General features: G+C 48.6%; 1 protein-coding gene and 1 non-coding gene across 2 annotated transcripts in view; both read left to right on the forward strand.

The window, feature by feature from the left end:
* Positions 1-1828: 1828 nt before the first annotated feature.
* TRNAI-AAU (transfer RNA isoleucine (anticodon AAU)) lies at positions 1829-1902 on the forward strand. Its single transcript has one exon. It is a non-coding gene; the product is annotated as a tRNA-Ile (tRNA).
* A 4298-nt stretch (positions 1903-6200) lies between these two features.
* The window catches only part of LOC133353094 (syndecan-2-like), a 74238-nt gene continuing 67260 nt past the window's right edge, over positions 6201-13178 (forward strand). Inside the window, exon 1 of the mRNA XM_061569219.1 lies at positions 6201-6605. Within this exon, the coding sequence (XP_061425203.1) occupies positions 6555-6605 (51 nt within the window). The 5' untranslated portion in view covers positions 6201-6554. The remainder of the gene's footprint in view (positions 6606-13178) is intronic.

Below are 13178 nucleotides of genomic sequence, written 5' to 3' on the forward strand. Positions count from 1 at the left end.
GCAATGTCGACGTTAAACAATTCCCAGAGCACACGTGCATTAATGCGTCTGTGGTGGTCCCTTAATTATAATTAAGATAATTATCTTCTACTCTTCCTGATTTCTTGCCAATGCCATCCAGAGGCAGCCTCCAAAGCTTCTGATCTCGTTCCGACAATAATAATAATTGACATTTGTAATGCGAATTTCATCCAAGGATCCCAATGCGCCATCTCATGTTCTGTCTCCTGCTCCTTCCTTCCATCGAACTCGGTTATGTTGTTCATCTCACCTGTCTCTTCATAATCAAGGTTTTTGGGTTAATTGGCTGTGTCGGGTGGTGGAGGGTTACCATACTTATGCGATCTAACCCAACAACGTTTATGATTTCGATTTAAAGCTTTCGTGACTGCAGGGATTCATCTTCTTGGTTCTTTCGGTAAAGTTACGTAGACGGGAAATAATAAAATAATACAAATAAAACATAATAAAATACAATTCTCACGACGTTTCGGCCACAACGCAAGCAGCCGTCCTCGGGTGAAGAATATTGGTCGCGAAAGCCGACAAACATTCTGGTGACCTGCTCAATTCCATTCATTTAATGTTTCACTAATTTGCATCTGTTTATTTTTGTTTTAATTCTCAAATCTTCTGATTGGTCATTTCGTCCCTCGCCACGTTCGAAATCATTGCTTGCTCTGGCATACTTATATGGAATAAGCTGGATGTAAGCACAGTTCTGATATAAGCAACATTTCACTGGTGTAGATATTCACAGGGCACCTGATACAAGTACATTTTGGATTAAAACATGCACTTGCTTGCAAAACGTGCTTTTATCCAGCTTGTACTGAAATACTATCATAACCCATTATTACTGAAACATAATCACATGTAATTGTTTTAAACAATTATTTGGTGAAGATTGACCGCAAATGCCTTTCTCTGGCAGTCGTAACATCGTCCAGCAGATGGCGCACTTTGACAGCCACAAGCAGCGCTTCACATTGTCCAGTGCCAAAGGTGGACATTCCACATTCCTGCGGCGGGGGGCCGCTGGTAATCTGTATGCACCAAGTAGTTATGCCTGACAATGTCCTGCTCATTTTAGCAACCCCAGAGGAACGGACGGTAGTGATGATACCAATGCTGTTGCTCATGACGTTGATGAGGATTTTTCTGCTGCTGATGATGATCCTGCTGATGAGGTACAGTCCGTGACCCTAACACGACTTAAACTCAACCTCACAGTTGGGTGTTTCCAACTCTCTACAATATAACATCCCAGGCAATGTACGTAGTACTGATAAGCAACTGGATTTCTATTGCCGTTATGAGCTCCGTATGCTTAGATCGCTCCTGGTTACCCTTGCAAAAAGAGACGTTAAGTTTCAATTAATTCCTGGTGAAATTCAAGCGCTTGCGAATTTGAGACCTGATTTCGACTCCCCGTCACGGAAATCGACAGTGGCGAATTGTATAGGAATAGGTTACGAGCTCACCAATATCCCCACCACCCCCACGTCACTAATTTGCACTGACTAGCGTGGTGAAGTATGGTCAAACCCCATGACCGGCGAGGCCTTCATCCAACAGTGGACACAGCTGTACATTTCGATTTAAAGCTTTTGTGACTGCAGGGATTCATATTCTTGGTTCTTTCGGTAAAGTCACGTAGAAGGGAAATAATAAAAATAAAACATTAAAATACAATTCTCACGACGTTTCGGCCACAACGCAAGCAGCCGTCCTCATGTGAAGAACAGAGCTGTCAAAAAGACAGCTTCCCCGTGTCTCGATTGGCGCTGAGAATCAATGACAAGAGACTTGGTGCTGCCTATCAGCTGGCCGGTTAGCTCAGCTGGTTAGAGCGTGGTGCTAATAACGCCAAGGTCGCGGGTTCGATCCCCGTACGGGCCACGATATTATTTTATTTATTTACATACCATTTACATACCGGTACTTGTACGGCCTTCACCCAGCAGTGTCTTGACAGCGCTGTCAGTCATTGTATAATTACTAGCCTTTTATTTTTCGATTTAAAGCTTTCGTGACTGCAGGCATTCATCTTCTTGGTTTTTTCGGTAAAGTCACGTAGAAGGGAAGTAATAAAATAATAAAAATAAAACATAATAAAATTATTCTCACGACGTTTCGGCCACGACGCAAGCAGCCGTCTTCAGGTGAAGACCAGGTATGTCGGGGAGACAGCGTCTTTTGCCCGTCCAAGGACGGGTGTATTTCAGTAAATCTGAAACTTGCAAGCGAAAAGCAGACCCCGACGTGATATATTCATTGCATCAATTCGTGTGCAGCTTGTAAGGCCGCGGTGACGCAGACCTATTTCATTTAAAGGTTATAATCCCTTGTTCATCATGACGTCCTTTTTACTTCGATGTCTCAACAGCGTTACGGAGATCACGTGACATGAGGGTTCTGCCTTTAGTGAGGGTTGTAAGTTGACGCTGAGGAGGGGGGGGGGGAGGCGCCTCGCCCCCCCCCCATGTGGAGTGACGTCACCCGCTAATTTATTATTATGGTGGGGGTGTGTGTCCATGTGGAGGACGTCGCCTGTTCATGATTATTAACGAGGGGGGGGGGGGGGGAAGTTGGCCCACGTGGAGTGACGTCACGCGCGGGACACACAGACATTTTGGCTCATCGTCTTCGTTTCCTATGAATACAGAAATGATTCCGTCAACAACGTCATTTCAAGAATTACGAAGCCCATTCATGCATCAACAACGAATGACCCCACCACCCAACACCTCTATTACTCATCAATATCATCATCATCAGCCATTGCCTATCCACTGCTGAATGAAGACCCTCCCAGGTCCATCTTCTTGGTTCTTTCGGTAAAGTCACGTAGAAGGGAAGTAATAAAAGACAGCTGTCTTTCCGACAGCCCTGTTCTTCACCTGAGGACGGCTGCTTGCGTTGTGGCCGAAACGTCGTGAGAATTGTATTTTATTATATTTTGATTTAAAGCTTTCGTGACTGCAGGGATTCATCTTCTTGGATCTTTCGGTAAAGTCACGTAGAAGGGAAATAATGAAATAATATAAATATAAACAATAAAAATTATCACGACGTTTCGACTGCAACACAAGCAATCATCACCAGGTGTGAAATCCACAGCAAGAAAATTTGAAAACAAAATTATTGCTGTGGATTTCACATCTGACGATGATTGCTTGTGTTGCAGTCTAAACGTCGTGAGAATTTGTATTGTTTAATATTTATATTATTTTATTATTTCCCTTCTACGTGACTTTACCGAAAGAACCAAGAATATGTATTTTATTATGTTTTATTATTTTATTATTTCCCTTCTACGTGACTTTACCGAAAGAACCAAGAAGATGAATCCCTGCAGTCACGAAAGCTTTAAATCGAAATCCTCCCAGGTCCGTCGCTATCTCTCGCGGCCCCAGTGCCGCGCTAATCGTCCGTCTCACTCCTCCCAACGCGCGCGAGCCGATCCCATCCCTCCATCTCCACCCACGGTCGATCGAAACTCCCTCGCTGCTCACGCCCCCCATGCCACTGCGTCAACAATCTCGTGACATTGGCCGCTTTCACGCATGAACAACAACAACAACAACCGCCATTCGCCACTTAAGTGGCGGTGACGTCACCACGACGCTTGTGCCAGGCCATGTGCACCTTGAGGCTACCACGTGAAGTGTCGAACGCCCGCTGGCAGGAGATCACGGGGCAGACCCAGCAGGTGCCAAGGGTCGACTGACTGAGATGACCGAGATGACTGGCTGAGGCCACCACCTGTACCCCCTACTGTGCCAACTTGCTGTGCTTTAGCCACGCATGAACACGCACACACATTTTTATTTATTTGTCACGATTGCGACGCTGAATTGTTCGCCCAACCCCCAAGCGTGATTAATCGCCGCTTGGGAATTCACCTGGCACTTCCCCGCAACTTGCATAAGCACCGTACGGCTTGGCAAGGTGTGGCACTGCAACGGCGGTGGTGCTTGGTGGTGGGGTGGGTGTCGTGAGGAGTGACGGCCAACACCAGCGACGATTATCTAAACCGGTCCTGGGCCTCCCCCCCTAGGTCGACTCAGCCTCAAACGAGGGTGGGGTGTGTAAAACATCGCAGCTAGGGAGACAAAGGCGGTCAGGCGTGGTGCTAAACACCCATGCCGCTCGTGTGCCGTGCTGGCTTTTGACAGGTGCTACCCGGAAAACGGCACTTGCTCCAAAAGTCTGCTGAGGCTATACGGGGGTCCTTTGTCTTTGGTGGTGGTGGGTTGTGACGATGGTGGCTGGCTAGGGTAGGGCAGACACGTCTCAACTCGCTGTAGGTACGGCAGCCTTACGCCGCCGTCAACCCAGGGCGTGGTGCCGATTGTGGTGGAGCGGTTTTCGGGCTGTATGAAGTTGTTTTGGCCGTAGTTTCTGCCGAAAGTCTGCCATCACGATCACGGGCCGCCCCTAGACTTGCAGTCACATTGGAATAATGATGTCCTGGAGGAAATCCGATGAGCTATAAAGCACACTTTCACAGATGTTCGGTAGTTTCACAGTTGTCTAGATGTCCACTGGTACACACCCACCCACCCACCACCCAGTGCTGGATTATCCTTAGTAGCACAAGTAGCTACACAAGTAGCTACATGTGTAGTAGCTGCTACACAAGTAGCTACGGCCCCGCACTTTCAAGGTCCCCGCGATAAATGCTTTCAAGCTATCAATTCCGGTTCAGTGATTCTGCACTTGCTTTATTACTATAGTACTATACCGCATTAAACTTTTATGAACGCCCGGGTGTTTAAGGTTAGCGATTTGTCGTAGTATCTGGCTGTATAGCAGATGCAAAAATACAATTACTTTACTATGCAAGTAAAATAAATTGTGTTTTAATATTTAAGTGTTTTAAATGTATTAATTTAGGGCCCCTTTATAACATATGCTACAGGCCCCGCACTAGCTTAATCCGGGCACTGCCAACTTCACGATATTAATGCTAACGATGAGATTTGTAACGCCTACAACAATGTCCACCCCTATCACGGCCGAAAGCCAAGGTGAAAAAGTCAGACGATGGAGGTGGTGGTGCTCTCTCAGCATCTCTTGAAAGTTCGTTGGTTTCTCAGTCCGCTTGTCCTGGCGAGGGAGGCAACGTGTTGAGTAGTGAAGGTCCACACCTCACTTTCCCTGGCGACAGACTCCACACTATACACTACACTACTATATACTACACTACTATACACTACACCATACACTTAACTATGCACTACACTCTACACTATAAACTACGCACTACACTATATACTACACTACGATACACTACACTACTCAAAACTACATCATACACGTAACTACACTATACACTACACTACTATACACTACATCACTATACACTATATACTACACTACGATACACTTCACTATTGTACACCACACCATACACGTAACTATACACTACGATACACTACACCATACACTAAACTATACACTACACTCTACACTACACTATATACTACACTATACACTACTATATATACAGACTAGCTCTTCCTGGGGAACGTGCAGGCGTTCCCAGGCCAGCCAAGCGACATCGTCCCACTGCCAGCAGCGTGTCCTGGGCCGGTCCCGGGGTGAAGAAGTAATACGACAAATTATTTGGTGATGGTGCTACGGCTACGTTCGCAGTCGTGCACAAGCACAGCAACAACAACTCAACACATTCGCCAATGTGCTATGCTGAAGGGCCATTGCCCGAAACGTCGCCTATTCTGTATTTATTTGTCATTTTAAGGCCAAAGTGTTGTTGACGGATGCTTTGGCTATTTCCTTGAAAGTCGGTGCAGATTCAACACGGACTTGCTGCTGCTGCTGAACGTGCAGCTTGTAGCAGCAGCAGCAGCAGACGATGATGATGATGGCCGCGTCCCAGACGGGAGGGGGAGCTGCCGCAGAGAAACGGAGCCCCGCAGGGACCCCTGGACTCTACTCTCTCGGTGTGTAGATGAGAACGAGGGTTTCGTGAGTCGCTCGACTTCTGCTGCTACCGCCGCTGCTGCTGCTGCTGCGGAGACTTTCCACCGCGAGTTGCAAACGGTGACATCCAAACCCATTCATTCATCCCATCTGGCGCTGCTTCCGCTACCCCCGACCCTCCCACACACACACGCGCGCGCGCGCACACACCCCCCTCTCTCCGCCTCCCACCCATCGCACCTCTTACGCGAACGTATTATAAAGAGGGGGTGCGTGACTTAGCCCGGTCTTACTTTGCTGCGCATTCAGTTCCGGCTCCCTCCTCCTCCCGTTGTTCGCGACAATTTTCAGCGTCGAACAAGGCTGTCCAGTCGGCATCTGCTGTCGAAGTGAAGTGTGCGTGCGTGTGGTGCTCGCCTGCAGAAACACACGCTTCAAGCGCGAGAGAGCTTATCCTGCAAGTGGCGTATGTCAGTACGTGTGTGGTGGTGGTACACGTGTATTATTATTCGTATAATAATCTACACGCAAGCGTAACCACAAGCTGCTCGGCCTTCGCTGGTCATCCCTGCCGTGTAGTGTCGTGCAACTGAGTGGACATCATGCGCTGGATTTCGGTCATCCTGAGTCTCTTCTTGCTCGGCCTGGCAATCGTGAGTAACCCCCCCACCCTCCACCCACCTCCCGCCTCTCACGTTACAATATTCGGGTCCATTATTTCAATGGCTCGGCTGATCGGATTATATTTTGCTCTCTCCGTGGACTTTTGAAATGTATATCATTAACCGGCTTTTCTTTATGCCACATCTGGTATACCCTTAAACAGAGATTTCCTCCTTCGCTAACACACAGACCCACGTAGACACGTGTGCACTTACGTGATGCGTAGACTTAAACAGGTAGCATACGTTGCGCAGAAACCCATAGACTCACGTGTACTTACACGATCCGTAGACTTCCATAGAGACACACAGACTTGTATGAAGAACCACAGACTTTCATAGCGACTCATAGACTTACATAGACACGCACAGACTCGTATAGAAACCCATAGACTTATACAGAGCTAAGTTAAGTGTCGCATTATCGCGTGGGGTCGGTTGCCGGCTTTTCATCCATGAGCTTCTATCCCGTTCCTCCTTTCTCTGTCAGTCACTCTCCAATCATCTCGCTCCACAGCATCCGCCCATCTCAGCCCCGGTCACCCTCTACTCCTTCTGCCCTGCACCGATGTCATCCCAATTTCCCTTCTAATCTATGAATCTCCGTGTGAGTGAGTCTATGGGCGTCTGTGTGAGCCTGGCTCTCTGTGTGCGAGTCAATGGCTCTCTGTGTGAATCTATGGCTGTGTGTGAGTTGACGGCTCTGCGTGAGTCTATGGCTCTCTGTGTTGAGTCTATGGCTCCCTGTGTTGAGTCTATGGCTCTCTGCGTGAGTATATGACTCTCTGCGTGAGTGAGTCTATGGGTGTCTGTGTGTGCCTGGCTCTCTGTGTTGAGTCTATGGCTCCCTGTGTTGAGTCTATGGCTCTCTGTGTTGAGTCTATGGCTCTCTGTGTTGAGTCTATGGCTCTCTGTGTTGAGTCTATGGCTCTCTGCGTGACTCGCCTCCATCGCCCTCTCTGGAATATTTGTAAAAATCCGCTAAGGTCTTAACTTTGCCGTTCCTCCTTTCCCTTCGAGATTTCCCCAACATCAACCTCAACATTCTCACATGTGGCCTCTCTTCGTGCTACTTTCGCTCTTAGTCAGGGGCTCAATACCCCACTAAATATTCTCCGGGCCAACTTCGTAGCCTCGAGTAGGTGACACGTGACTCATAGCCACAGCCATAGCGACGTGTATACTTGACGTGGTGTTCCGGGATGCTGAAATGTGTTTCGGGGTGGCTACACGGAGAGAGGGCTCTGCTGAAATAAACCCCCGCCTACAATTAGAAATACTGTCATAGCACTGCGAAACGTTTAGCGATTTACCGAAGAATATTGCAACCCAAGTTCAAGACCTGTTCAGGTAGGTGCTGCTCGCGATTGATCGGACAATAAAGGACTGTGGTAATAACTGGCTGGAGTTCATGTCGTGGTATTTTGACTTTGACCACTCTTACTTAGCACGTTTTTGGAGAATTTAGACAATAGACTGTCTGGCCGGTTTCTGTTGAGACCCCCAGACAATAGACTGCCTGGCCGGTCTCCGATGAGGCCTCGAGACGGTAGACTGCCTGCCCGGGTCTCTATTGAGGACCGCACACAATAACAATAGTGTACTGGCCGACCGCACCAGTCTCTCACTTGGTGACGTAAAACAAGAATTCCAGTGTTTCTAACCCTTCCCTTCATCTCGGCATTCGGGCCACTCCCTGCTCTGTATAATTCCACCGAGCGTTTTGGTTTTTTTTTTCCAGTGAAGTCGCCCCCCCCCCCCCCATAAATAAAACAACAAACGTAATGGGGGGGGGGTCAGCCCCCCCCCGTCCACTAAAATCTCCACGCGGTGTTTGTGTGTTCAGCCGGGCCGGTTGTGTGAACAGTGGCGCAGATCCCCGCCACCCCTGCCACCTGTGTGCTCGACATCGTCATTCGGGGTCCGTTTAGCGGTGACGGGTTCGTTCAAACTCGGCAAGGGTGGAGGGCGAGGTTATTTATTTTTCTTCCGACAAATTCGTTCCGATTCGCCGATCTCAAAGATCTCCAGCGAGCGGGCAGAGGTCCACGTCGGCACGTGGAATTAAGGGCCCTCTTTTTTATGTCATGAATGCAAGAGCTTCGCCGTAACCGTGCGGGCTCGGTGCAGAGTTGTTCGTTGACCGCCGTTCACTTACCACGACGGTCTTCAACGCCGGTTGGCGGAGTCACAGTCGTGCCACGGTTTGCGTTTTTTGTGTGTCTTGTTACAGCAACGCAGTAGCCACAAAAGCGGTCCGTTTTGGTGAACCCTGGCCGCACCGTTCCAATCGATATCCAGGCTCACTCGAGCCTTGCTCAGCTTCCGAATTTTGAAGAGATCGGGCCAGGGATTCCATCGATTTTGTCCTCATAATAATTATATCATGTTGCCTTTATTAGGCCCCTCGCACAATGTCTCAAGGCACGAGTGAAGCGAGCCGGGTGTTTGGCGAAGGCAAAGTTGATTCATAATAGAGGGTTGTTTTGGGTTAGATCGCGTAAAAATATAAATGTGTCGTTAAACCCGCCACCACCCGACACAGCCAATTAGTAAGGTTTGTCACGTAAACAGAACATGCCAATTCGTTACTAGTACAGCAACACCGGTGTGTAGGAGAGCCAAGCCACATCATTTACACTCTGAGTACGACGTTTCGCCAGTAATTATAACTAGCTTCATGATATTGTAAATGTTGTGTCTTGATATAGAACTTGAGTGGTTCGTGAGTGGGCGTCTGTGCCTTGTGAAAAAAGAGAATAATAATAATAATTAACAGGGCATTCAGTGGCATCGGCTCCATGAGGCCGCGCCTAGCTGATGAGACACAGCAGATTCGGGAAACGTTAATCTGAGGTGAGTGGGGTCTTGGTGCGTGAGTGTGTGATTCATCAGGTGAGTGAGACTGGGTGGGGTGAGCGAGTTGCATGCGAGTGAGTGATTATAATTATTGATGAGGCTTAGAGGTGAGTGACCGAGTGATTCTGGGTGAGCGAGTGAGTCTGTCTGGCTTCGTGAATCTGTTTGATGGGTGAATTGAGCGATCCTGCATTGAGTTAAGTGAGTGCTGGATGAGTGAGTTTGACTCAAAGACAAATATCCCCTGTATAGCCTTAACAGACTGGTGGGGCAAGTGCTGTCATCGAGCACCTATGAAACCCGGCACGACACACGAGGGGTGGGTGGCCAACACCACGCCCGGCCGCCTTTGTATCCCTAGTGGCGATGTTTACACACTGAACAAGGGACCAATTTGAGACTGAGTCGACCTAGGAGAGGCCCATGTCCGGTTCAGATAATCATCACTGAACGTGACTCAACGCACACATACAGATACACACACGCCTCATCTCTCACCTGCTCACCTGCCACAACCGCGCCCGTGGATCGCGAAACAGAGCCCTGGGCGGTCAGTGATTCACTCCCTCCCCCGTTCTCTCCCACCCACCCACCCACCACGATCCTGATATGTCAGTCTGGGAACCTTTGTTTGTGCAACCGTGAGTCAGTTCGTCAGTCGCGGCGCTCACTTGAGTCATTGCCCGTGGTAAACACTCGAGTCGCGGTGCGTTCGGACCGGAAGGATTCACGTCCCACGTGGTTGCTCACGATGAGCCGCTTACGAGTTGCGATCTGTCGCCTCGGTCCAAAAAGAATGGACCGTTCATTGAAATATTTCACCACACACCTACTCCAATATGGTCTCATTAACGCCATAGGATCCCTTCCGAAATGTCTCTAGATTTATTGCGAGTTGACAGTTTGCGAATATTTTTTTGTGAGAAATGTTAATCCGGGTGACATGTGGGGTAGGTGGAGGGTGGGGGATTATTTATTTATTTGTGGAGGGGTTAGTGGGTGAAATTTACCAATTAATTTTTCGTGTAACGCTTGAAGGTGTTGCCAGAGGACCGGGGATTCTTTTGGTAGCAGCAGAAGGGAATGCCACATCAGCTCGTGCGCACAGGAGCCAGATTCGTTCTTGCGTCGCAAACCCGTCATAGACGCATTTCACAAGTAGTACTAATCACATATCTGCATTTCCCATAAATATGCTAAATTCCTCTTGATATGCAAATTATTTTGTCAAAGCGCTCTTCCCCTTCCAACCCAGCTTAAATATGCGCTCCAAGCCTGGTGGTGTTTCATTCAGACGCTGTCTCCCCGATAGACCTGGTCTTCACCTGAGGACGGCTGCTTGCGTTGTGGCCGAAACGTCGTGAGAATTATTTTGTTATGTTTTATTTTTATTATTTTATTATTTCCCTTCTACGTTACTTTACCGAAAGAACCAAGAAGATGAATCCCTGCAGTCACGAAAGCTTTAAATCGAAAGATGGCGACAGTTTAGACATGTCCTCATCTCGTAGTGTATAGATCATGGCCGCTGCTGTTGATCATGATGATGTATGTATGTTGAACTTATTTAGCACCGTAAAAAAAGCATTTCGAAAGAAATTAGTTGGTCAATCTCGATGATCATTTCAAAGTGCGTCACAGCTCCATGTGGCTTCCCAATATCGGAATGAAAGAGTGTTCCAGACGGCCGCAGAAGTGCATCTGAGAGCGCCGCGATGCCAGTGACCGTCTTTGTTCGATGGCTCAGCCAAAAGTCGCTGCTGATGCTGCGTTGGATGACCGGTGTGATTAGGGAACCAACGCCCCAGGTGCAGCGGGAGACATGTACCGATGCATATCGCGGTGTCGCCACCTTGGGGGTGCAGAATCTCGCGTCTGTTGTCACGAGCCTTTTCCACCACGCGCCTCAAGGAAATCAAAAAAACATTTGCACGAAGCTTGCGTCGTCAATCGCGAAGACGGCAGTCGCACAAAACACCGCCCGATGCGATTATCGACGGCGTGGGAATTCGAGTATTTTAATCGGTCAGTGGTGAATTTTTGTGTGAAACGGACAGCCGAGTTAGTGCGTCGTCAATATTTTCGTTCGTCAAACCGCACCGTGGACGGTTCGTGGCCGAGCGACGGATGTAAGAATGCGACGATGTTCCAGAAGGGCTGAGACAACTTGAACGCGGCACAAATGTTACAATTTTCACCAGAATATTGACGGTGCGGAGGCTGGATGGGTTCGCTCATAGGTCAGGGGTCAGTCGAAAGTTCCACACCGCTGCTCCGATTCTCGTGCTAAATGCCTGCACACACGTACACGAGGTCAATAATCGGTGGACCGAGTAATTCGCCTCCCGGACAGTGCGACGCCGACGCCGAGTTTAAAAACAGTGCAACCTCATTCGAGCGTGTGTGGCGATGGCGGTGGTGGAAATTCCACGTTTACTCGGGGGGAGGGGGGGGTGGGCAAGTCCCTCCATAAACCACCCACTCTTCGCTTCTCACAATGTGGTACTCGCTTTATCGACCTTAACGTGGTGATGATCATGATGCTGTTGTGAGTTGAGCGACCTAAGCACTGCGCCACCCACTCTGCCCGTACATCGCCAATATTTGCGAGTTCAATACCGGATCAGCAGTTTGGCTTAGCCCATCGTCTTCACCATCCCCATCCCTTGGGAGACAATAATTGTACAGCATGTCGCTGTGGTGGAACTCAACGGTAGGTGTCGCATGGCTCGACTTTGTCTCGGCCATAGGAATGCGGAATTACCACTACCGAAAGTCGCTTAGGTTAATTTGCGTCTGAGCATGCCCAGGCAACGTTGCGTTCCGACCCAAAGTTTATATAATTTTATTCACGTTAAAATTGGCAAGTTGCGTACGCAGGCTTCCAAAAGATAATATATATATGGGCGTGTATGTGGTCGAGTGAGAAAAATGGAGGGAGAAAGGCGGTCGGGCGTGGTTTTGGCCACAAGTGAGACGCTCAATGGGCTTTACCTGGTAAGATACACAGAGTCGAGTTTTATTTGCAATGTTTTTTAAAGGGATTTGTCTACCGTTCCTTTGCGTTGCACTCCAGACTTCCACAGAGACCCGCAGACTTACACTGAGACCCGCAGTATTACACAGAGACCTACACACTCACCGAAAAACCCACAAGTTCACACCGAGACCTGCAGTCTTACACAGAGACCCACACACTCACCGAGAAACTCACAGGTTCACACCGAGACTTGCAGTCTTACACAGAGACCCACACACACGCATGGAGTACAGTACGGCAGACTCACAGACTGTGATCAAACCAAATTAATGATTTCAGCCCAACCACCAATGACTGTACACACAAAGCCATCCTGTTAAATGTGTTTTTATTTATTTAATTGATGATGTGTGCTCACACAGGCTCGCAAAGAACGATTGATTCACAGATACGCAAGAATGACAGAGACCCATAAACGTCGCTCTCATAGAGACCCATCGACTCGCACGCAGAGACCCACGGATCACACAGAGACTCGATCATAGAGTCGCACAGAGATCCAAGACTCAAACAGATACAAAGACAAATATCTCCGATATAGCTTTCCACAAGACTGTTGGGGCAAGTGCTGTTAGCGAGCACCTATGAAGACCGGCACATCACACGAGGGGGTGGGTGGCCGAACACCACACCCGGCCGCCTTTGCCTCTCTAGTGATCGATGTT

Source organism: Lethenteron reissneri, chromosome 42 (genome assembly GCF_015708825.2).
Source record: "Lethenteron reissneri isolate LAM-NWPU_2019-01 chromosome 42, ASM1570882v1, whole genome shotgun sequence".
Classification (NCBI taxonomy): domain Eukaryota; kingdom Metazoa; phylum Chordata; class Hyperoartia; order Petromyzontiformes; family Petromyzontidae; genus Lethenteron; species Lethenteron reissneri.